The sequence below is a fragment of the Papio anubis genome, chromosome 10, assembly GCF_008728515.1.
Source record: "Papio anubis isolate 15944 chromosome 10, Panubis1.0, whole genome shotgun sequence".
In the NCBI taxonomy this organism is placed as follows: domain Eukaryota; kingdom Metazoa; phylum Chordata; class Mammalia; order Primates; family Cercopithecidae; genus Papio; species Papio anubis.
Genome location: NC_044985.1, coordinates 43094057 through 43118388, shown reverse-complemented (window position 1 = coordinate 43118388; position 24332 = coordinate 43094057). Strand labels below are relative to the sequence as shown.

General features: G+C 36.7%; 1 protein-coding gene across 39 annotated transcripts in view; it reads left to right on the top strand.

Annotated features, from left to right (window-relative positions):
- The window catches only part of BAZ2B (bromodomain adjacent to zinc finger domain 2B), a 407614-nt gene that overhangs the window by 270131 nt on the left and 113151 nt on the right, over window positions 1-24332 (top strand). For 31 of the 39 annotated variants that reach the window (XR_004176705.1, XM_031651777.1, XM_031651775.1 and 28 more), the window contains 7 exons: window positions 6655-6858; window positions 7172-7567; window positions 13223-13829; window positions 15433-15726; window positions 17324-17384; window positions 18161-18269; window positions 18537-18638. Coding sequence is in view for 38 of the 39 variants with exons in the window: in XM_031651777.1 (XP_031507637.1) it covers window positions 6655-6858; window positions 7172-7567; window positions 13223-13829; window positions 15433-15726; window positions 17324-17384; window positions 18161-18269; window positions 18537-18638 (1773 nt within the window). In the remaining variant the exon portion in view is untranslated. The remainder of the gene's footprint in view (window positions 1-6654; window positions 6859-7171; window positions 7568-13222; window positions 13830-15432; window positions 15727-17323; window positions 17385-18160; window positions 18270-18536; window positions 18639-24332) is intronic. The other 8 variants (XM_031651795.1, XM_031651793.1, XM_031651802.1 and 5 more) reach the window with 4 other exon arrangements.

Here is a 24332-nt window from a genome sequence, read left to right as displayed (position 1 = left end):
TTCTTCTTTCTTCTTTTTTCTTCTTCTTTTCTTCTTTCTTCTTCTTCTTTTCTTCTTTCTTCTTCTCCTTTGACAGGGTCTGACTCTGTTGCACTGGCTGGAGTGCAGTGGCAGAATCTCAGTTCACTGCAACTTCCACCTCCCAGGCTTAAGTTATCTTCCCACCTGAGCTTCCCTAGTAGCTGGGACTACAGGTGCATGCTACCACACACAGATAATTTTTATATTTTTTGCAGAGATGGGATCTCACTATGTTGCCAAGGCTGGTCTTGAACACCTGAGCTCAAGGGATCCACCGCCTCAGCCTTCCAAAGTGCTGGAATTGCAGGCATGAGCAACCACATGTGGCTGGGACTTCTTTTTCTGGTTCTAGTGTTTTCTTCTTTTAATTATGCTGTGGCTGCCAATGGGTGATTTCCTTGCTGGCTGACAGCTTCTCTACTGGTGGTAGCCAGAAGATCCATTGGTGGTCAGGAGACCCAGTAGTATACACCATCTAGTGAGTTTCACTGGCATCTCATGAGGCAGTTTACTATCAAGTTTCGGAAAGTAGGTGGCTTTCAAGCTAATTTTACTGCCACTGTAGCTGACAAGTTCCCAGCCATGTTTTTCTGGTATCTTAGCAAGCAGTGTTTTATGTGTGTCAGCCTTAACTGTGATACCTCATTGAGTTTCTCTGCCATCCAATGGGCAATAGCCACATCCTCTCCTACAAAGTGAAACTCAGCCTTGGGTGAATGAAGGGGTTGGAGGAAAAAGTCCCTTTTCCAAGTTTATCTTTATTTCATTATTCTACCTTAGGCCTGTGAAAAGTACATATTCCTACATCTCCTTTGCCTGTATTATTTAGAGGTCACTTTATCCCTCCTAGTAGTTAATCTTCTGTTATTAATCCATAATTCTTTATGTTAAATTTTTCCTGTTCAGATTGTTAATGTGGTTTCTTCCTCCTGAGTAGATCTTGTTGGCTCTTTAACTGGTTCCAGTAGTAGGGTGGGTATGCAGTTTGCAGGTGGTAAATTCATTTCTACATTCTGAGCACTCCACACTTTCGGATTCCCTCTTCTACATTATGCCAGAAGCTGTGACATCTCAACTTTATAAAATGTACGTCATCACTGAGTCCAGGTTTCATTTATCTAACCAAGTAAGCTGAGAAGCCTCTAACTATATGATCTAGCATATTATGTATTAGATCACTCTTATCAGTGGATTTGGTCTGCTCCAATTTCTGATTTCTTCTTGAATGAGAGGTCCGAGTTAAAGCCTTGTCATCAACTGCAAACATTTGGGAAACAAAGATAAGAGTTGTGTCTTCTCTTCTATGTTTTATAAAAACTGCTTTCAGGGCCTGGTTTTCCAGTGGAAGACAGTCGAAAGTTTGTGATCCTACACACATGATGTTCTTCACCATCTCAGCTGTAATATTGTGACAGGAAGCTTCTGATACATCATAACAAGAATAGCAAGATATGGGTAGCCACTGACTGCAGATGACATTGATCTGAACTTTAAATCTGAGCTACATGCCTCTTATACTCCAATTTGTAATCCTAAGAACTACTTTATCAAACTTTTCTTTATCATTTTTCAAGGCAGCACCAAGCTCCATATATTTTCGAGAACAAATGAAACAAAACTGAACAAATACATTTATTTTCTTTTGCTGAGCATATTTCATAGATATATTTCCTCTAAATCTTTAAATTTCCTTCTCAATAGAAAACATTTTCCAGAGTATAGCATGCTTATATGAAGACTTGGGGGAAGGCCATCTGGTAATGCTAAGAAGCTTGACAGTACCCATCACAAAAATGCAAAAGTGCTGTACACAGACCCCAAGACAACCATTTTATTTCCCTTTCAACCCACACCACTGAGCACTCAAGCAAACATGATAAAATATTCTTGTTTCCTCCCAGGGACACAGGTATCAGTGTCATACTCTCCACCTGTTGCTCTTTACCTGCTCTTGGCTCTTCTCCCATAGGATTTGTTTCAATGGCAGTCTCATTAGTGTAAGGACTAAGGGCCTGTCTCTGAGCTGCTGCCAGTTTCTCTGATGCCAGACACTGACTGAAACCATCCATTTCTGATTCCCATACTATTTTGAACCAAATCCCAGACATCATATCATTGGATGCATTTTTATATGTGCTTCTAAAAGTTAAATGCCCATGCTTTTAACCCTTATGCTATCCTACCTCTTAAGAAGTAGTGCTAAAATCAACTAAAATCTCTGGTGCCTCTACAATGTGTAAGGCATTGTACAAGACCTTGGAGGCATGAATATGACACAGTTCCTGTACTTAGTTCTAATGAGGAACCTGCATTGACATTCCTAAACAGAGTCAGTGCTGTCATACTAAAAGCTATTACTAGGAGAACATACTGAAAACTCACAGAGGCACCTCTTTCTGCCCAGTTTTAGAGATAGATTCTGAGGTACCATATTAGTGTCTAAGGCAACTAAGTGGAAATAACATTATAGAGAGATTGTCTATTCAAGTGAGGCATGCTAGAACTTAAGATTTCAAAAGAACAGCACTTTCAGATGATATGTGGTTCAGCATGTGTTTGTGGGAGTGGGTTGTTCAAGTAAAATGGAGATAAAGGGCATTGGAACTAAAGAAGAAAATCCTATACTTTTTCACCCAATATTTTTTCAGTTTTCAAAACTTTTTTTAAAAGTTGCTTCATTCATTCTTTTCGTGTGTAGTTTGAAAAAAATGTTCTTCAGCTAATTTTGATACCTCCCATGGGTGGTGGGGTACTTATCTCAGCCGTTCTCACTGAAAGTCACTGATTAAGTCCAATCCCCTCATATAGTCTACATATGCATTTAGAATAAATATTGATATTTTAAATAATTAAATTAAGACTAAAATATACAGACTGTTAAGAAAAAAATAAAACAATTCAAGGTTAAATGAGTTTTATTCCAACCGTCGTACAAATTATTCTTACCACAGCAACCAAAATAACCTTTACAAACATATCTGGTTTTTTATGGTTTGAAAATATTACATGTTAGAGAATAGTAAGTGGTACTGCCACTGTGGAAAACAGTATGACAATTCCTCAAAAAACTAAAAATTAAATTACCATGTGATTCTGCAATTCTGCTTCTGGGTATGTACCCCCCAAAATTGAAAGCAGGGTCTCAAAGAGGTCTCTGTACACCCATACTCATAGCAGCATTGTCCAGAATAGCTGAAATGTAGACACAACTGAAGTGTCTATCAACAGATAACTGGATAAGCAAAATATGGGGGGAGATGCATGTGTACACATACATACATACATACATACATGTTAATATTATCCAGCTTTAAAAAGGAAGGAAATTCTGATATTTGCTACAACATGGATGAACCTTGAGGACATTATTATACAAAGTGAAGTAAGCCAGACACAAAAAGACAAATACTTTACTGTATGATTCCACTTATTTGAGGTACCTAGACTCATCAGAATTATAGACCAAAGTAGAACGATTGTTGCCAGTGGCTAGCATGGAAGGAGGTGTGCAAAGTTAGTGTTTAATAGATATAGAATTTCAGTTTGACAAGATGAAAGGAGTTAATAGGTATAGAATTTCAGTTTTACAGGATGGATGGCACTGATGTTTGCACAACATTATGAATGTATTTAATATCACTGAACCATACACTTTAAAACGGTTAAAATAGTAAATTTTATGTTATGTGTATTTTTAACAGCAAAAAACGGGGGAGAAATATGCATCAAATGTCATCACTCCCTCCACTAGTGGTCTATCCCACTGGGAATAAAGTCCTTGCCATGGCTTATAAGAGCTGTGTGATCTGACCTCTACCAGTTCATACATGCTTATTTCCGTCCACTGTCTCTCCTGATTCATTATGCTCTAACTGGTCTGCTGACCTTTTCATTTTTGAACACACCCAACCAACTTCTAGCTGGTGGCTTTTTCCTTTGCTACTTCCTATCTTGAAAGGCTCTTCTCTTATGTCCTTGGGTGATTGGCTCTTGCTTTCCCTTGGGAGATGACTACGTGTAAAGCAAAGCCCCACTCCACTCCCCAGCACACATTGTCTATCCAGTTATTCTGTTTTACTCATGGTATTTATCACTCAAAACAATTATTTAAATTGTTTGTTGATTCTCTTCTTCTAGTTCTCACTAAGCAGAGCTGGTGTCTGTTTCTCACACCCTTGTATCAACAGAGACTTGAGCAACTATGCCTGGTACATCATAGCCTTGAATATGTATTTGTTTTGTTATTAAAAGAAATAAGTATACAGTGAAATGAAAGTTCAAGGAGAGGATTCTGAAAAGTTTTCCCAGATTGGATAGGGGAAAATTAATAAACTGTGATACAAACCCATCTTTTCCCTATTTCTCTAATACTCACACTTCTCATTTCTCCTTGTTTTAATGAGTGCTAAATGTGTTACCTTATCAAACTAGAACTCTTTACACATGGCGAAAGTATGCTCGGCACACACTCCCTGCATCAGAATCACAGTAAGTGCCCAGTTTAGAAGTGGGACTCAGGAATGTTATGCACCCTAAAGCTTCAGAACCAGCGCCTCTGGATGACTACTCCTGGGGAGTATAGTCCCCATTTCTCATGCCACCTTTAAATAAAAAGCTACACACTTATTCCTTGGGCATTTAAATAGGAGTTAATTTTTCTCTGCTAAATCACTGTCACATCACTCTCTTATTTCTTTTCTTTCTTATCCCTTACTAAAACAAAAATGTTTATTTCCGTTTAGGTACCTTATGCTTTTCAGTCTTACTATACATGCTTAGAAAACAACAACAGATTTTGGTTGCAAAGAAGTAGCCGTTTCTTTGACAAACAAATGGTAGTCTTAATATTAATATATTATTATTTTCCTTTAATCTCTACCTTGTGATCTTTCTCATCTTGTGGTGGTATTCAGTTTCTCATTCCTGCCTGCCCTGCTTTGAGGGAAGAAAACTCAAGAAATGATGGGAACTATTAGTCTGCTTATTGAAGTGTGCATCTTTGAAGAAGGCCTTCTGTTAGCTGGTTTGGAGCAGTTAAAACAGAGTCATTGCAAGGCTGGCTGTGGTGGCTCATGCCTGTAATCCCAGCATTTTGGGAAGCTGAGGCGGGTGAATCATAAGGTTAGGAGTTCAAGACCAGCCTGGCCAAGATGGGGAAACCCTGTCTCTACTAAAAATACAAAAATTAGCCGGGCGTGGTGGCGGGTGCCTGTACTCCCAGCTACTCGGGAGACTGAGGCAGAGAATTGCTTGAACCTGGGAGGCAGAGGTTGCAGTAAGCTGAGGTCTTGCCACTGCATTCCAGCCTGGGCGACAGAGCGAGACTCTGTCTCAAAAAAATAAAAAAACAGAGTCATTGCAAACAGAATGTAATGGCGGGAGTGACTCTCCTCACTATATGAATGTTACCTGAATCAGTGTTCAGAAGACACAATAAAAAGACTATAGATTTGCAACCTGTAACCGTGGCTTCAATGTGGCTTTCTGTTGTGGAGATATATTACTGTATTTCATTCCCCAATCCTGAGTAGTCATGAAAGGATGTATTTCTGTTAATATCATAACTTTTGTAATTTATTGTTATTCTTTCTATATTTTGTTCTTTATCAGCAAATACTATTAAATGTTCCTAGATCGTACTTAATCTTCTTGCTCCATCATTTCACTGTTTCTCCTTTTCAGTCTTTCTATTGGTGAAATTTTAACTTTCCCTTTGTTAAATAATTATAAATATTTTCAATGTTCTACGTGACAGAGCTTGTACTTTTTATTGAGGAATTCTAAGTTACTTGATTGGTTTGTTAATTTGTTATAATTCATCTCATGATTTTTGCTGTTTTTATCTACTACTATTGTGTGTTCTTGAACACAAAACTTCACTTTTATGTGACCTAATGCCACTTTCTACCAGCTTTAGATTTTATTTTTCTTGCAGAGTCTTAACTGTTCCAGAAATAAATATCTCTCTTTATATTTATCTACCTTGTCTTCTACCTTTTTTAATCTTTTCTGAAATGAAACATAAAGAGTTAAATTCCTTGACCCTAACTAAAGCAGCCGCATAAGACTGTTGCTACCCTACTTTATCTTCTCTACAGCACTTATTATTATATGGAATGATTTGTTTTTATGTTAAGCATCTGTCTATACTCCCCTATCACCAGCACTGGTAAGTTTCTTGAAGGCAAGGACTCAGTCTTGGACACACCCAGAAAGGTGTGTGTGGCATGTTATAGGTAAATGTTTGGCTACTGACTCACTGTCTGCAAAAAGAAAGATTAAATGTGTAACTTTTGATGTATGTATCATAGTTGGAATCATTTTGTGAACTGATCTTTTTAGTCTGTCGCACATTTTGAAGATCAGCAGCCATGTGAATACATCTACACATATGCTATATTGATATTTTCAATATTCTACATGACAGAACTTGCACTTTTTATTGAGGAGTTCTGTCATGTAAGTTAAGTTGATCAGTTTGTTAAATAATTATCCTTACAATATGTGACTTTTTCCTACAATAACATTTTGAGATTGAAAATAGCATTTGAAAATTAAAAAGAGCATACCTTTTATTGAAACTTGAATGTTTTCAAAAAATAAAGTCTTGCCAACTACCTTGTCATTATCCAGAAACCAAGGAAGAAAGCAATGGAAAGTTCCAGCAACAGTGATAGTGATTCAGGCACATCATCAGACACCTCAAGTGAAGGCATTAGTAGTAGTGATTCAGATGATCTAGAAGAAGATGAAGAGGAAGAAGATCAAAGTATTGAAGAAAGTGAAGATGATGATTCTGATTCAGAGAGTGAAGCACAACATAAAAGTAACAACCAGGTATAATTTTTTTCATGGACAGTATCCAAACATTATTCATATTTAGAAATTAACTGGTTTATCTTGACTCTCAAAGTCTGTAGTTTTAAAGTTAATCATTACTTTGAGTTCATACTTTTGCCCAAGAAAGAAGATGAAGAAATATTTTTAAAGGGACATATGGTATTTCTTTTATGAATTTTTAGATTTTTAGATATTATCATAAGGCATTAGGAACACTTTTAAAGTATCCGTTTTTATCTCCAGGTTTTACTGCTTGATAATCTTTATCTTAATAGATGTTAGGAACTTACCTTTTCATTTTTATTTCTAGGTGCTATTACATGGTATTTCAGACCCAAAAGCAGATGGACAGAAAGCAACTGAAAAAGCCCAGGAAAAAAGAATACACCAGCCATTACCTCTTGTGTCTGAATCCCAGACTCACTCATCATTCCAATCCCAGCAGAAGCAGCCTCAGGTTTTGTCACAGCAGCTTCCATTTATTTTCCAAAGCTCTCAGGCAAAGGAGGAATCTGTGAACAAACACACCAGTGTGATACAGTCTACGGGATTGGTGTCCAATGTGAAACCTTTATCTTTGGTAAATCAAGCCAAAAAGGAAACTTACATGAAACTCATAGTTCCTTCTCCTGATGTTCTTAAAGCAGGGAATAAAAATACCTCTGAAGAATCTAGTTCATTGACCAGTGAATTGAGATCCAAACGGGTGAGTTACAAATTATTTATACAAGAATTTTACTACTAGAAACAGATAGAGCTTCTATATTGTCTTATAATACACAAGTTTAAGTTAAATTCTACCCTCATTTTTATACCTTCTTAGTCTCCAGGAATAGAATATGTACATCAGAAAACTAAATGTCTCTCATTTTATATTCATATATGTATCTGTTTAATGTATTTTTGGCAATGCAATCATGTTATTCCAGCTCCCCTGCAACCCATCCCTAAGATAAGCCCCCACACCCAAGATCTAAGGATTTAGAAATAAGGGGATAAGTATGTTTGAATAAGACAAGCTTCACAATTACTTGGGTTTAAAATTAATGTCCTTTTTTTCCTAATACCAATTTTTTTTTTTTTTTTTTTTTTTGAGACAGGGTCTCAATCTGTTGCCCAGGCTGGAGGGCGGTGGCTCAATCTCAGCTCACTGCAACCTCCACCTCCCGGATCCAAGTGATCCTGCTGCCTCAGCCTTCCTAATAGCTGGGACTACTGGCGTGCGTCACAACACCAGGCTAATTTTTGTGTATTTAGTAAAGATGGGGTTTCACCATGTTGGCCAGGCTGATCTCGAATTCCTGACCTCAAGTGATCTGCCTGCCTCGGCCTCCCAAAATGCTGGGATTACAGGCGTGAGCCACCACATCCAGCTAAATATATTCTTTTTCAAAGAAATGGACTCAAGTAATTTACCTCTATAGTTCTAGAATGTATACATTTTAAGTGTAAAAACCCTTCATAAAGAATCACTTTTCTGGCCAGACATGGTGGTTCACACCTGTAATCCCAGCACTTTGGGAGCCAAGGCAGAAGGACTGTTTGAGCCTAGGACTGTTTGAGACCAACCTCCGCCACATAGTGAGACCCTGTCTCTACCAAAAAAAAAAAATTCCTTTGCCATTCTTAATGAATTATATGAAATATAACTTCTACTTACACAAATACTGGAAACACTCTTCAGAGAATTTTCTCATCTTTGTTTTTCTTGCTGTTGATTTTACTACATAGACTACCTTCATATGTCCAGCAAAATTCTAATAATTAAATGAGTATTTTTTTTTTTATAGAATCAGCCTAGAGTAACAAACCATTATGTTTGAACACAATATTACAAACATTATCATTAGGCAACTTAATTAGATAACACTTGTAGAGCATTTACTGTTTGCCAGCCATTGTTTTAATTGCTGAACATACATTAACTTATTGGTCATAACATCTATGAGTGCTACTAATATTATCCTCATTTACAGATGATAAAATTGGACATTCACATTAGACTCAACTCTAAAAGATTACCTTCTCTTTGTCAGTACCTGTCATTGAGTTAGAGGTACCTACCTGCATCCCTCATTAGTTCGTTATTTTCTTAAAGGTTATTTAATCACTGAATCCTTCAGTACCCTTACACTGAAGACAATGTAACTTAAATCCATATAGATTGATTGAATACATAGACCAGGAGTGGAATTTTGTAGATCTTATGTCAGCTTTCTTTTATCAACTTTTTTTTTTTTTTTTTTTTTGAAGCAGAGTCTCACTCTGCTGCCCAGGCTGGAGTGCGGTTGCGGGATCTCGGCCTCAGCTCACTGCAAGCTCCGCCTCCCGGGTTCACACCATTCTCCTGCCTCAGCCTCCCAAGTAGCTGGGACTACAGGCGCCCGCCACCACACCCGGCTATTTTTTCTGTATTTTTAGTAGAGACGGGGTTTCACCGTGTTAGCCAGAATGGTCTCAATCTCCTGACCTCATGATCCACCCGCCTCGGCCTCCCCAAGTACTGGGATTACAGGCATGAGCCACTGCGCCCAGCCCTCTTTTATCAACTTTTATCTGGAGGACTTTTTGTGATCTGCAGGGTCTCGGGGAGCAAGAGCTTGGAGGTAGGACAGGTTTTGGAACTCGTCTCCTCTTCCCGTCCAAATGGGTTTGTTTGTTTTTTTTAGGCAGAGTCTCGCTCTGTTGCCCAGGCTGGAGTGCAGTGGCGCTATCTCGGCTCACTGCAAGCTCCACCTCCCCGGCTCAAGCATTCTCCTGCCTCAGCCTCCCAAGTAGCTGCTACTACAGGCACCTGCCACTACCCCCAGATAATTTTTATATTTTCGGTAGAGATGCGGTTTCACCATGTTGGCCAGGCTAGTCGCAAACTCCTGACCTCAAGTGATCTGCCTGCCTTGGCCTCCCAAACTGCTGGGATTACAGGCGTGAGCCACCGCGCCTGGCCCCAAATGGATATCTTAAAGCAGCAAGAGGTTTGCTACTATACAGGTCTCAAATTTCTCTCCATCTCCTTTTTACACATCACCCCTGATTTTAAAAATGATAATATGTGTACTATAAAAGAGCAATTTGAATAAAATATAGAAATCTTTGGCTGTTATTAAAAACTTATTGGTGTCAATATATGGGAAGTGATTCTTTAGAATTACAGTGAGGAACACTGTAATTGTTGCAGAAAATTAAAATACAAAACTAAAGGGACTTTGGTTTTTATGGCCCTTTGGACCTGTATATTTAGAAGGAAAACTTACTACCTATAAAAAAAGTTACAAAATTATTACATAATTATGTTCTAACAGACGAAATCACTCATTTTTCTGCTGAAAATTTAAATCTTGTATATATTAAAGTATTTTATGTAAGAATTTTGCTATAAAATTACATCGAAAAAGTACATCTAACTAGTATAATTTTCCGTAATTTACTGAATAATTACTAGTTAAGCACTTTCTCTTTGTAAGATATTGCCTTAGGTACAAATATTTTGTGACAGTTTTTATTTGCAGAGATTATCTTAATTTCTAAACTAATACAGCATAGTTGTTTTTCATAAATGAAAAAGTTTACATTGCTTACTGCTTGTTAGTACTGCTGCTTTAAAATATTTAATAAGTATTTTAGGCTGAGTGCAGTGGCTCATGCCTGTAATCCCAGTACTTTGGGAGGCCAAGAGCAGGTGGATCATGTGAGGTCAGGAGTTCAAGGCCAGCCTGGCCAACATGGTGAAACCCCTTCTCTGCTAAAAATCCAAAAAAAAGGCTGCGTGCGGTGGTTCACGTCTGTAGTCCCAGCACTTTGGGAGGCCAAGGCAGGTGGATGACAGGGTCAAGATATCAAGACCATCCTGGCCAACATTGTGAAACCCCATCTTTACTGAAAATATAAATATTAGCTGGGTGTGGTGGCATGCGCCTGTAGTCCCAGCTACTTGGGAGGCTGAGGCAGGAGAATCGCTTGAGCCGGGGAGGCGGAGGTTGCAGTGAGTCAAGATCGCACCACTGCACTCCAGCCTGGAGACACAGTGAGAGACTCTGTCTCAAAAAAAACAAAAAACACCAAAAAAAAAAAACATTAGCCAGGTATGATGGCACGCGTCCGTAGTCTCAGCTACTCAGGAATCTGAGGCAGGCTTGAACCCAAGAGGTGGGGGTTGCAACGAGCCAAGATCGTGCCACTGCACTCCAGCCTGGGTGACAGAGTGAGACTCTGTCTAAAAATAATAATAAGAAGAATAAATACAATATTTAGTAAGTATTTTATATAACATTCCATCAGCATTTACACTTGCGAAATCTCCATCACAAATCTTTGCTGATTTGAGTGTTAGGAGCCCAAGTCTGATGCTGACAACACTGCTGATTTTAATTTCAAGGCAATCATTTTCAATGTAGAATTTTACCTTAGATTAAGAAATTCTACTCCTTCTGTTAACTGAAAAGATCTTAATAATTCTGCTGCTGCTTATTTTTATGTAATATTTTAATCATAGTAGCTTAATAAAAACCATGATTGTATTGTTTTCAAGGAGATTCTAATAGTTAAATAAGTTTTTATTTCTTTATAGACATAAATTTTATGGCTTAATGGTTTATAATCTTTTCCAAGAAAATTGTATTTTTCTAAATTGTTTACTCTGGAATGTTACTATGCAAAGGCACACTAAAGTAGAACCCACAGAATGTCCACTTCCACCAGCTTAGTGTCTTAAATCTTTGCTTCAAAGAAGTTCTTGCTCAGGAAGTTACTCATTCAGCAACCTAAAATTGTTTTTTGAGCACATACCAAGCACAGGGTTCTGAGCAATGTCTTAGGAAGACCATAAAGGTGAATAAATGAGTGTTTCTACCCTGAGGAATTTATCAAAGATGTTAAGTTATCTCCTTCGAGATTTCAGGCATATAGGCATATGCTATGTATACTAAAGATGGTGTGGCATAAGAGTACATATAGTCGCCAACTTAAACTTGTTTGACTTGGCTGGGCGCAGTGGCTCACACCTGTAATTCCAGCACTTTGGGAGGCCGAGGCAGGCGGATCACAAGGTCAAGAGATCGAGACCATCCTGGCCAACATGGTGCAACCCTGTCTCTACTAAAAATACAAAAATTAGCTGGGCATGGTGGTGCATACCTGTAGTTCCAGCTACTTGGGAGACTGAGGCAGAACAATTGCTTGAACCCGGGAGGTAGAGGTTGCAGTGAGCCAAGATCGCACCACTGCACTCCAGCCTGTCAACAGAGCAAGACTCCGTCTCAAAAAAAAAAAAAAGACTTGTTTGACTTATGATCTTTCAACTTTACAATGATGCAAATGCTATACACATTCAGTAGAAATCGGTACAATAGTCCCTTGATGCTGGGCAGCAGCAGTGAGCCACAGCTCCTGCTTGGCCACATGATAATGAGGGCAGACAACCGATACTCTACAGTGTACTGTGTTGGTAGATTATTTTGCTCAACTTTAGGCTAATGTAAGTGTTTTCAGTATATTTAAGGTAGCCTAGACTAAGCTGTGATGTTTGATAGGTTAGGTGTATTGTATCTATTTTTGACTTAATGATATTTTCAACTTTCGATGAGTTTATGGGGAAGTCACCCCATGGCAAGCTGAGGAGCATCTGTATAAAGAGGTAAAGGAGCTCAAAGGAAAGAGGCAAAGAATGCTGGGAAATTTGAAAAGCTTCTTGGTTTGGATCTTGAAGAATAAACAGTATTTTGTCAGCTTGAAATTTCTTTTTTTTTTTTTCTTCTTTTTTTTTGAGATGGAGTCTCTCTGTGTTGCCCAGGCTGGAGTCCAGTGGCCGGATCTCAGCTCACTGCAAGCTCCGCCTCCTGCCTCAGCCTCCCGAGTAGCTGGGGCCATAGGCGCCCACCACCTCGCCCGGCTAGTTTTCTGTATTTTTTAGTAGAGACGGGGTTTCACTGTGTTAGCCAGGATGGTCTCAATCTCCTGACCTAGTGATCTGCCCAGCTCGGCCTCCCAAAGTGCTGGGATTACAGGCTTGAGCCACTGCGCCCAGCCTGTCAGCTTGAAATTTCTAAGAGGAGGCTATTTCATGCAAGAAAATGGTTTTAGGTTTGGATTATTGTGAAAATGGAAGCAACAGTAAAGCAAGGAGGATAGTCAAAAGGCGTATAATTTTTAAGGGGTAAAAGCTAATTAAATTTTATTTAGTTACAGCCAAAATGTAGCAACCAACTAGTCATAGCTGTTGCTACTTTTACAGCATTTGTATATCATGATTTAAATTTGTGTGTGATATGATAGCTGTAATTTGTTTTCAGATATTGAAAGCAAATAAAAGCAATCTTTGTTTTGTGGTACATTTTGTTGTGTTTTTTAACTTATGTTTCAACAGGAACAATATAAACAGGCATTCCCATCACAGTTAAAGAAACAAGAGTCATCTAAGAGCCTGAAGAAGGTTATTGCAGCTTTGTCAAATCCAAAAGCAACCTCTAGTTCACCAGCACATCCAAAACAAACATTAGAAAACAACCACCCAAATCCATTCTTGACAAATGCACTTTTAGGTAATCACCAACCAAATGGAGTTATTCAAAGTGTCATTCAAGAAGCTCCTCTAGCACTTACTACCAAAACTAAAATGCAGAGCAAGATTAATGAAAACATTGCTGCTGCAAGTAGCACTCCTTTTTCCTCACCTGTAAATTTGAGTACAAGTGGGAGAAGAACACCTGGCAATCAGACACCTGTAATGCCCTCTGCCTCTCCCATCCTGCATAGTCAAGGGAAGGAAAAAGCAGTTAGCAATAATGTAAACCCGGTGAAAACACAGCGTCACTCCCATCCTGCAAAACCTTTAGTGGAACAATTCAGAGGAACAGATTCAGACATTCCCAGTAGTAAAGATTCTGAAGATTCAAATGAGGATGAAGAGGAAGATGATGAGGAAGAAGATGAGGAAGATGATGAAGATGATGAATCTGATGACAGCCAATCAGGTTATTTTCATTTTAAAATTTAAAGTATTTCTCTAAATGCTATATGAACCAGACATTTTAAAGCATTTCTTAATTCAGACTTAAAATCACTGTGATTTACTGTGTTTCACACAGCTTTGTGCATTTCTATAATGAGCTCGTAAAATACAGGAGTAATTGATACTGGAAATCCTAAGTCAGATTCTCAGCTTGTTATTCATTTGACATTAAACAAATAATCACTTTAGGATGAATACAAATGATGCATAAATTAAGACATAATTTCATCAACTTGCTTAATTTTTATTTCATTCAGGACCACTCTTCTTTCATTTCTTCTGCTACTTGTTAAAATGTATCACCAGGTGTTTTGAACAAAGATAGAATTATAGTCATAGTCATTCAGAAAGTACCAAAAACCTAAATCTCTATGAATGTTCCATCAATAATAGAAAATTTGTTAAATAACATATAGATGACTCTCTGATTTAATTTTGAGTCACTTTTTTTTTTTTGCTGGATCGGGGGTTAACTTCTTTGCATTTTTATTTTCCTTCCCTCTCCTCATTCCACAGAAGATTGAAAACGTAAAATACAAGAGAGCTTAAATTGTGAATACAAAAATGAAATACGTATTATAAACATTTGTGGATTTGTTACTGGTCAACTACAGATTCAACTAATTTTTTTAGCAGCTAATCTGAATAGGAAAATATACTCAGCTGTACAATTTATAGTGTCTATAAGTTAAAAACAAACTTCGTGCTCAGGGTAAGAACCACTCTTCCTGGGGTTTCCATAAAACAACTTTGTATGATAGATCATAAATATCAATATTCATTACTTTAAAAACTAACTTTTATAATGAATTTCAATATAGGCAAATGATATCACACAAACCAGAATTCCACAGAAGCTATTGTTCTGTGAACTATGAGGAAACAGTCTAAGTATTACTCCTATGTTTATCAAGTTTAATCTAGTAATAGATTTTACATATCTAGAGGAACGGATGCATCATACATAGAACTACATAGCTAGAACAAACTTAAATTATTGAATTATCCTACTATAATTATTTCTGTAGGCCTAGTTTTTTGAGAGGCCGGAAAAGCCTGATGAAGTCTTGTATGTAAATGGAAAAACTGCAGCCAAAAAACCAAGAATCTCCTGTTGAAACTGGTTTTCTTTTACTCCAGAGCCCAAATGGAAGTATGATGGTAGTTCCAGATTTCTCTTTCTCATATTTGACTTACTGTACTTCATAAGCTATTGGAATCTGTTAGTTTGAATAGTCAATTTAATCCCCGTTCACTTTAGTTTCTCCATTAAATAAAAAATTATTTTGACACCAAGCAGAACTCATCATGTGAATAGTGTCACATGAGAACTGTTTTATGATTAAAGTGTTGAGTAAAACTTACACTTTAAAAAAATTTTTTTGAAGATTTATATCCTGCATACACTGTTCTCAAATAGCTTATAACATTTACTCTGTAGGAAAATTGCTCATTTGAGTTCTCATTCACAGTTGCTGGTTCCTGAGCTACTCCATTTAGATACAAACTGCAAATTATTGGTGATTATCTAGTTATAATATACAAATGCTTCTTTTACTTCCCAGAATCAGATAGTAATTCAGAATCAGATACAGAAGGATCAGAAGAAGAAGATGATGATGATAAAGACCAAGATGAATCAGATAGTGATACTGAAGGAGAGAAAACTTCAATGAAACTGAATAAAACAACTTCCTCTGTCAAAAGCCCTTCCATGAGTCTTACAGCTCACTCAACACCTCGTAACCTCCACATAGCAAAAGCCCCAGGCTCTGCTCCTGCTGCCTTATGTTCTGAATCCCAGTCACCTGCTTTTCTTGGTACATCTTCTTCCACACTTACTTCAAGCCCACACTCTGGTACCTACCCTTTATTTTTATTATTCTAAAGTAGAAGTCAAACCATAGCAAGAATTTGTATTGATAGAGTGTTCTGGAGATGATCTCACTGGAATCAAGATTAGAGTTAGATTTTAGGTTGGCTAAGGAAGGTCAGCATGTATTTTCAAAGAATATGACTTATAACCTGGTCTTTTTTTTCCCCCTGATTTTCCAGTTTAAGGATCTGATTAATGACAGTTCTTTTGGTTTTGAACCTTTTCTGCTTTTGTGTTCAGTTTGTGCTTCTAGAATGTAGAATTTAATTGACAGTTGGACTTTTTTGTACACTTGACCCTTGAACGCAGGATTTAGGAGCACTGGCTCCACACACAGTCGAAAATCTACATGGAACTTTTGGCTTCTCAAAAATTTAACTGTTAGCCTACTATTGACCAGAAGCCTTACTGATAACATGAATAGTCAATTAACATATGTTGTATGTGTTCTATGCTGTATTACAATAAAGAGAAAAGACAAATGTTAGTAAGAAAATCATAAGCAAGAGAAAATATATTGACTCTTCCTTACGTGGAAGTGGATCATTATAAAGATCTTCATTCTCATCTTCATGTTGAATAGGCTGAGGAGGAGGTGGATTGGTCTTGCTATCTCCTGGGTGACAGAAGTGGAGGAAAATCTGAATATAAGTGGACTCACACAGTTCAAACCCATGTTGTTCAAGGGCCAACTGTACTTTATAAAAAAGCTCACTTGGTTACTTAAGATGCTATCTGCCCAACATGTAGCCAGTGTCGTTTCTATTAGAGAGTAGCAATCTTATTCCATTAACATGCCATGTCCTTTTTTTTCCTATTTGACTTTTTATAAATTCCTAGAGGTCTTCATTAAACATTTCTACATTTAATATTCCAAAACTACTCTCAGTTCTCATTCCATGTCTAAGAAAATATAGATATATACAGTAAAATATTTTGTTATTTTACTTACTTCATTCTCCTCTTGTCAATTTCTAGCTTTGCTTTCATTTACCACATACCAGTATGATAGCCTACTAATTTTAGATGAGTTTATTTATGTTTGTGAAACTTGATCTCGGTCTTTGAAAATTTTTACATAAAATCATAATCCTGATCCTTGGTGGTTTAGGTTAATTAAAAGACCTGGTAGTGTTTTTGACTATGGATGTATATGGACATAGAAATTAAATCATCTTTAAATGTATGAGCCAGCTGTTGAAATTTTTCAGCATCCGAAAACTCATATTTTCAAAGTCAACAATTTAAAAAAGTTTTCTGAAACCTCTTTCTGTCCTGCTTCTCTAGGCATTTCTTTAATAACAAAATGAGAGGAAAGGTATATATTTTTACCTTGAATTGTATTTTCTTTAGAGAGAAAAACTAGTTATTCTGTCATTCAGACCTAAAAGAACAAAAAAGCTCCCTGCCTTATACAGTGTTTTATTGAAAACCATCTAAAAATAATGTATAAATTATAGAAATACACTAAATAATCCAAGTCATTAACATATACTTTTTAAAAGAAAACTTTCTAAACGATCAAGATTATTATCTCTATTAATGAATTTTTTATATTAACCAATTGAATTTTTTTAAAGGCACTTCCAAAAGAAGAAGAGTAACAGATGAACGTGAACTGCGTATTCCATTGGAATATGGGTATGCAAAATAAGGTTTCCCTTTTTCTTTTTCCCCCATATATTTATGCACGTTTGATGTATACTTGATTTCTCATTCTCTACAATTAATAAAAGAAGTGCATAGCTGCATAGTATTTATTAGAGCAGAAGAGCCAGAGCAAAGGGCAAGGAATTTGGTATATCAGAAAACTGAAATTAATCCTGTTTCCTGGAGGTATGGCAGAGCTGGGGTGGGATGATACAGCCAAGTAGGAACATGACTGATAAAGAACCAAGAGCAAATCAGATGGCAAAGGGCAGGAGTACAGCGAGATTGTGAGAAGTTTTTGTGAAGATAGAATTAAAGGACAGTAAAAGCTACTTTGGTCAAAACTGAGGGACTCAACCAGAGTTTGGCTAAAATGGTTTAATTAGAAATGACAGCTTTTAGACTGAATGTACGTGAACCCCAACCAGCAGAGAGCCAGGTTTACTTTACTCCTCCGTTAAAGCTTTTCAGATGTAAAAATCACTATACGTTGACACGTTACTGAAATGTCAGAGTACCCAAAGTAATCAATTACGATTTCTAAGCATTTTGATAGAGTTTAATATATAAATTGAATAATTAATTTTTTAGTTGAATTAGCTAGAAGTCTAAATAATTTTGACAGTTAATATATTTGGGTTGTTTGAGGAGTTTTTGTTTTCATTTTTCATGTTTTCTAGAGAACATGTATACTTTAACTTATTTTTAATTTTTAAAAGCTGTCTTAAAATTAAGTATGTTATAACCTTCATTTCTGTTATGTGTAGCTGGCAGAGAGAGACAAGAATAAGAAACTTTGGAGGGCGCCTTCAAGGAGAAGTAGCATATTATGCTCCATGTGGAAAGAAACTTAGGCAGTACCCTGAAGTAATAAAGGTACATACTTTTCACCAAATAATGTACATTTGGTGCCTATTAAGCATGATCATGTACAAAAAAAAGTGTACTCCTTTCTCAGATAAAGTTCCTTGATACTAAATATTCTCTTGTATGGGACTATTGTACTTAACCTAAATTGATCTCCTATAAATTTATAGCCCCTTGATAGAATATGCAAAACATTAGTGTCCTGAAGCTAGCTATACATCAAAGCTGGGTTGTAATTATTAAAACCTGAAGTGGAAAAATATGTGATTTTTTCAGTATCTCAGCAGAAATGGAATAATGGATATCTCAAGGGACAATTTCAGCTTCAGTGCAAAAATAAGAGTGGGTGACTTCTATGAAGCCAGAGATGGACCGCAGGTATCCACTTTTTAAAAAGTATAGTCTTTGAACCAAAAAGTAGTACCATAACCTAAATGAAGTAAATTTCACTACACTCTGGAGCATTGCCTTTCTTTAATTAGTTCATATGGCTATACATATAACTTTGTGGTAAGCACTCATTAAGGCCTCAATTAACTATGTTTCAGTAACAAGGAGCTTTGACATAATAGGTATCTTTTTCATAAATAAGTAAATTTTTTCTGTTTTTATTAATTCAACCAATAACTTTACAATTTATATAGGTATAAAAGCATCTGCATATTCATATGAAATATAGGAAAACATTAGTTTCCTGAAAAGTACAGCTAGTTTTAAAAACTAATTTGAATATGAAGACCCTATTATAATCAGTCAGTCCAAAAGAGGATATATATGTCCTAGTGTTTTGGAAGAATCTTGTCCATTTGATTATGCCACACTATATGTTGCATTTTCACAAGTTTGATAAGTTTTTTTGTCATTTCTTAAAACTAGGTGAATGAAATTTCTGGTTTTTGCAGAAATTCAGTTTTTACATTAATTGGTGCACATTTCTGAACATATCACCACAGCTCCCTTTGAGCTTATAGTGTTAAGTATACATCCTCACTAGTCAGCAAAAAGAACCCACCAAGGAGATCTCATTTCCTATATGTTTCCTTTAATGCTTTCTCTTTGTTCCTTAGTTGTATTCAGCTGCATGTGCTTATTATTCCCTTTAGCTGCATTGAAAGGGGTCCCAGTTAAGGAGTGATGAGACCTAGATTCTTGTTAATCTGTGAAATACTCTTGTAATTCTGAACAGTGACAAAATAGTGCCCCCTTTACCCACAACTTTGTTATCTGCCAAATAGAAACAATTTTAATATATATAAATATATTACACTTCTGTCTCATAGGATTATGGCAAGATTAAAATGAGATCATATGCATAACAATGTTTCAAAAAGGCTAAAATGCTCAGCCACCTAAAGTTGATATTTTCCTTCTTCATTGAACCTGTCTCTCTTCTGTCCCATCATAATGCATAGAAAAAATTTTTTTGCCAATTAATATTTTCTTTGTGAATAGGGAACTTTTCTATCCTATCTTACCCTTAAATTTTATGATTTAGAAATGGAAAAGGTCTCCCTCATTCTGTAAGAGGTTTATTTTGAGTTTGGAAGCTTAAAGGAATTTTTTAAGGTCACACACAAGGCTGAGACATAACTAGAACTCAAGGTTTCTGAAAAAGTAATCTTTTGCATACATCATGTAACCTATTTTCTATTGTAGTCCATGACTTTTAAAGAAAGAAGTTATGTCCAGATCTACCTGTCTCTTTATTGGTAGTTCTAAAATGTCAAAATGTGTTTATCTGAGATTTATAGAAATATATGGAAATATATTCTAGGGTTTTCTATTTTTTTAAACAAAAAAAATTTTGACTTAGACTAAATCTGTCACCAGATTCTTAGAATTTTAATGAACCACAGTGTTACACATTCCATATACACTGCATCAGTTTTAAAGTCATTATTAGAAACTTTAAAAATTATCATTTTAAACATTTTTGTTTCATGTTGTCACATTCTTACTTTTATTATTTATGCCAAAGATATCTTTGTGATTTTAAGTTCCATAGATTTTTGTTCTGAGAGGAAAGCTAATTGGTATTTAACATATAAAGGATTTTTAGTTTTATATCAGTGATAATTAGACCTAATCTATAAAGCAATGTTCCTTGACATGCATTCACTTTTTATTAAATATAATCAGTGTTTTCCAAATGCACACTGTCTTGTTGAGATCAATTCCAATCAAGGAAATAGGATGAATTACTAAAGCCAAATATGTTAAGCTGCCAACATTTCAGCAGAATGCTAGGGGAAAATATTCGTAATTTTGAGAGCATTTCTTTTAGCTAAAACCAAAATTAGTACACAGGAATTCAGGATACTTTTAGAAAACAACAATTAAAGGTAAGTCATCCAAAAAAGTGTTCTAGTTAGTTAATTAGAGATGCATATAGTTATAAAACCATGTACATTTTTATATACTGGATTATGTGATTAATAGGTTTAAGCATATGGTTAACTGGAAATGTATGTCATTATATAAGAATGTTCTCTGAAAACCAAGATTATATATTTTTGTTATAGTAATTATGATGTGAAATAATTTTGATCACACTGAATTTTGTAGAAGATGTAAAATATAGGGTGGCACAAAGCTACTGTTACTATGCAATGATGATCCTATGTATTTACAATATATCTGCTTTTATGCAAATTGTATAAATGGTTTGATGATGAAACATGTTTTTAAAAGTGTGCATATTAAAAGACTAGAAGGAAATGTGTCAAAACTAATAATGGATGTAATGGTGATAGCAATGCATTTTTTTTGCTTTCTACGTTTTTTGCATGTTGTGTCTTTTCAAAAATTTGCTTGTTTTATGTATATAATGTGAAAAACAGGCCAGGCATTGTGGGTTACACCTGTAACCCCAGCACTTTGGGAGGTCGAGGCGGGCGGATCACTTGAGCTCCAGAGTTCAAGACTAAGCCTCAGCAGTGGCGGGCGCCCCGCCCCTGGTCTCGCTGCTGCCTTGCAGTTAGATCTTAGACTGCTGTGCTAGCAATGAGGGAGGCTCTGTGGGCATGGGACCCTCCGGGCCAGATGTGGGATATAATCTCCTGGTGTGCTGTTTGCTAAGACCCTTGGTAAAGTGCAGTATTAGGGTGGGAGTTACCCGATTTTCCAGGTGTTGTGTGTCTCAATGTCCTTTGGCTAGGAAAGGAATTACCTTCCCCCTTGCACTTCCCAGGTGAGGTGATGCCTTGCCGTGCTTCACCTCTCCTTGGTTGGGCTGCACGGGTGGACCAGCGCCAACTGTCCGACATGACACGCCCCAGTGAGATGAACCCGGTACCTCAGTTGAAAATGCAGAAATCACCCGTCTTCTGTGTCGCTCACGCTGGGAGCTGGAAGCTGGAGCTGTTCCTATTTGGCCATCTTGGGCGCGCTGACAGCTCTATTCTTAATCACTCTCCTATTAAACCATTTTCCTGGGAAGTATATTTTTTTCATCATTTGTTAATCTTAAAAGATATCCCAAAACCCCCAACATTAGTTCTATATGTTCTAATTTTACTTAACACATTACAAAAATTGCATCAGCGGAATTCCAATTCTCCATATATTATATATAAAATTTAGGAGATAACACTCTCCTAGAAGATAATATCTGCAGTGCAGAATTCTGGATTTTTCTCTAGTTTATTGAGACAATGATTTGTTCCTTCCAGGAGTATAATTTATATCAAAGGCCATTCATCTCAACATTAAATACTAAAGAGTAAAAAAGTTAATTCAAAACAAAAAACAAGTCCCCTCACCCCCAAAGTCTATACAGCAACCTATGATAAATCTGAAAGAGAAGCAACAGCCCATCAACATTTTATTTCAGAATAGATAGAATCATTAATTTTTTCTTACATTTAAGAATTTCTTTGTTGTTGATATTATTTTTAAAGAAAATCCCTAATTGAAAAAATTTTTTTCTTTAAAAAATAATATTATTGTGGCATATTTACATGCAATAAAACAAAATCATTTTTAAGCATGTAGTTTGGTAATTTTTTTAGTGACACAGTGCTTTGTTTATTTTTCTTTCAACTTTTATTTTAGGCTCAGGGGTACATGTACAGGTTTGCTAGGTGGGCAGGCTGTACATCACTGAGGTTCAGTGTGCAAATGATCCTGGAGCACAGTACCTGATTGGTAGTTTTTCAACCCTCACCCCCATCCCCCCCGCCACCACTCTCCCCACTCAAGTAGTCTCCAGTGTCTGTTGTTCATATCTTTGCATTTGTGGATATTCAGTGTTCAGCTGTCACTTGTGAGAACATGTGATATTTAGTTTTCTGTTCCTTCATTATGTTTCTTAGGTGATGGCCTCCAGCTGCATCCATGTTGTTATAAAGGATAAGATATCATTCTTTCTATGGCTGCATAGTATTCCTGGGCATATGTATACCATTTTCTTTATTCAGTCCACTGTTGATGGGCATATAGGTTGATTCTATGTCTTTGCTATTGTGAATAGTGCTGCAGTGAACATGTGAGGGCATGTGTCTTTTTGGTAGAACAATTTATTTTCCTTTGGGTATATACTCAGTAAGTGGGATTGCTGGGTCTAATGATAGTTCTGTTTTAAGTTCTTTGAGGAATCTCCACATTGCTTTCCACAGTGGCTGAACTAATTTACATTCCTACTATCAGTGTATGAAGTGTTTCCTTTTCTCTGCAATCTTGCCCACATCTATTGTTTTTTGACTTTTTATTAATAGCCTTTTATTTTTGAGATGGAGTCTTGCTCTGTCACCCAGCTGGAGTGCAGTAGTGCCATCTCAGCTCACTGCAAACCCCACCTCCCAGGTTCACACCTTTCTCCTGCCTCAGCCTCCCGAGTAGCTGGGACTACAGGCACCTGCCACTGCACCCGGCTAATTTTTTTGTATTTTTAGTAGACACGGGGTTTCACTGTGTTAGCCAGGATGGTCTCAATCTCCTGACCTCGTGATCCGCCTGCCTTGGCCTCCCAAAGTGCTGAGATTAGATTACAGGTGTGAGCCACTGCACCTGGCCAACAATAGCCATTCTGACTCGTGTCAGAATGAGATAGTATTTCATTGTGGTTTTAATTTGCATTTCTTTGTGATTAATGGTGTTGAGCATTTCTGTGTATATTTGTTGGCTCCATGTATTTTTTTTTCAGGAGTGTTCGTGTCCATTTTTTAATGGAGTTCTTTTTTGTTTTTGTTGAATTAAGTTTCTTATAGAGTCTAGATATTACACCTTTGTCAGATATATAGTTTGTGAATATTTGCTCCCATTCTGTACGTTGTCTGTGATAGTTTCTTCTGCTGTACAGAAGCTCTAGTTTAATTAAGTCTCACTTGTCAATTTTTATTTTTGTTGCAGTTGCTTTTAGGGACTTAGTAATAAATTCTTTGCCAAGGTTGATGTTCAGAATGGTATTTCCTAGGTTTGTTCCTAGGAATTTAAGTCTTTAATCCACATAGAGTTAATTTTTGTATATGGTGAAAGGAAGGGGTCCAATTTCAATATTCTGTGTACATCTAGCCAGTTATCCCAGCACTATTTATTGAATAGGGGAGTTCTTTCTCTGTTGCTTGTTATTGTTGACTTTGTCAAAAATCAGGTGGTCATGGGTGTGCAGTCTTATTTCTTGATTCTCTGTCCTGTTCCATTGGTCTGTGTGTCTGTTTTTGTACCAGTACCATGCTGTTTTGGTTACTGTAGCCTTGTAGTATAGTTGGAAGTCGGGTAAGTGTGATGCTTCCAGCTTTGTTCTTTTGACTTAGGATTGTCTTGGAGATGCGGGCTCTTTTTTGGTTCCATATGAACTTTAAAGCAGTTTTTTCCAATTCTGTGAAGAAACTCATTGGTAGCTTGATGGGGATGGCATTGAATCTATAAATTACCTTGGGCAGTATGGCCATTTTCACGATATTGATTCTTCCTATCCATGAGCATGGTATGTTCTTCCATTTGTTTGTGTCCTCTTTTATTTCACTGAGCAGTGGTTTGTAGTTCTCCTTGAAGAGGTCCTTTACATCCCTTGTAAGTTGGATTCCTAGGTATTTGATTCTCTTTGAAGCAATTGTGAATGGAAGTTCATTC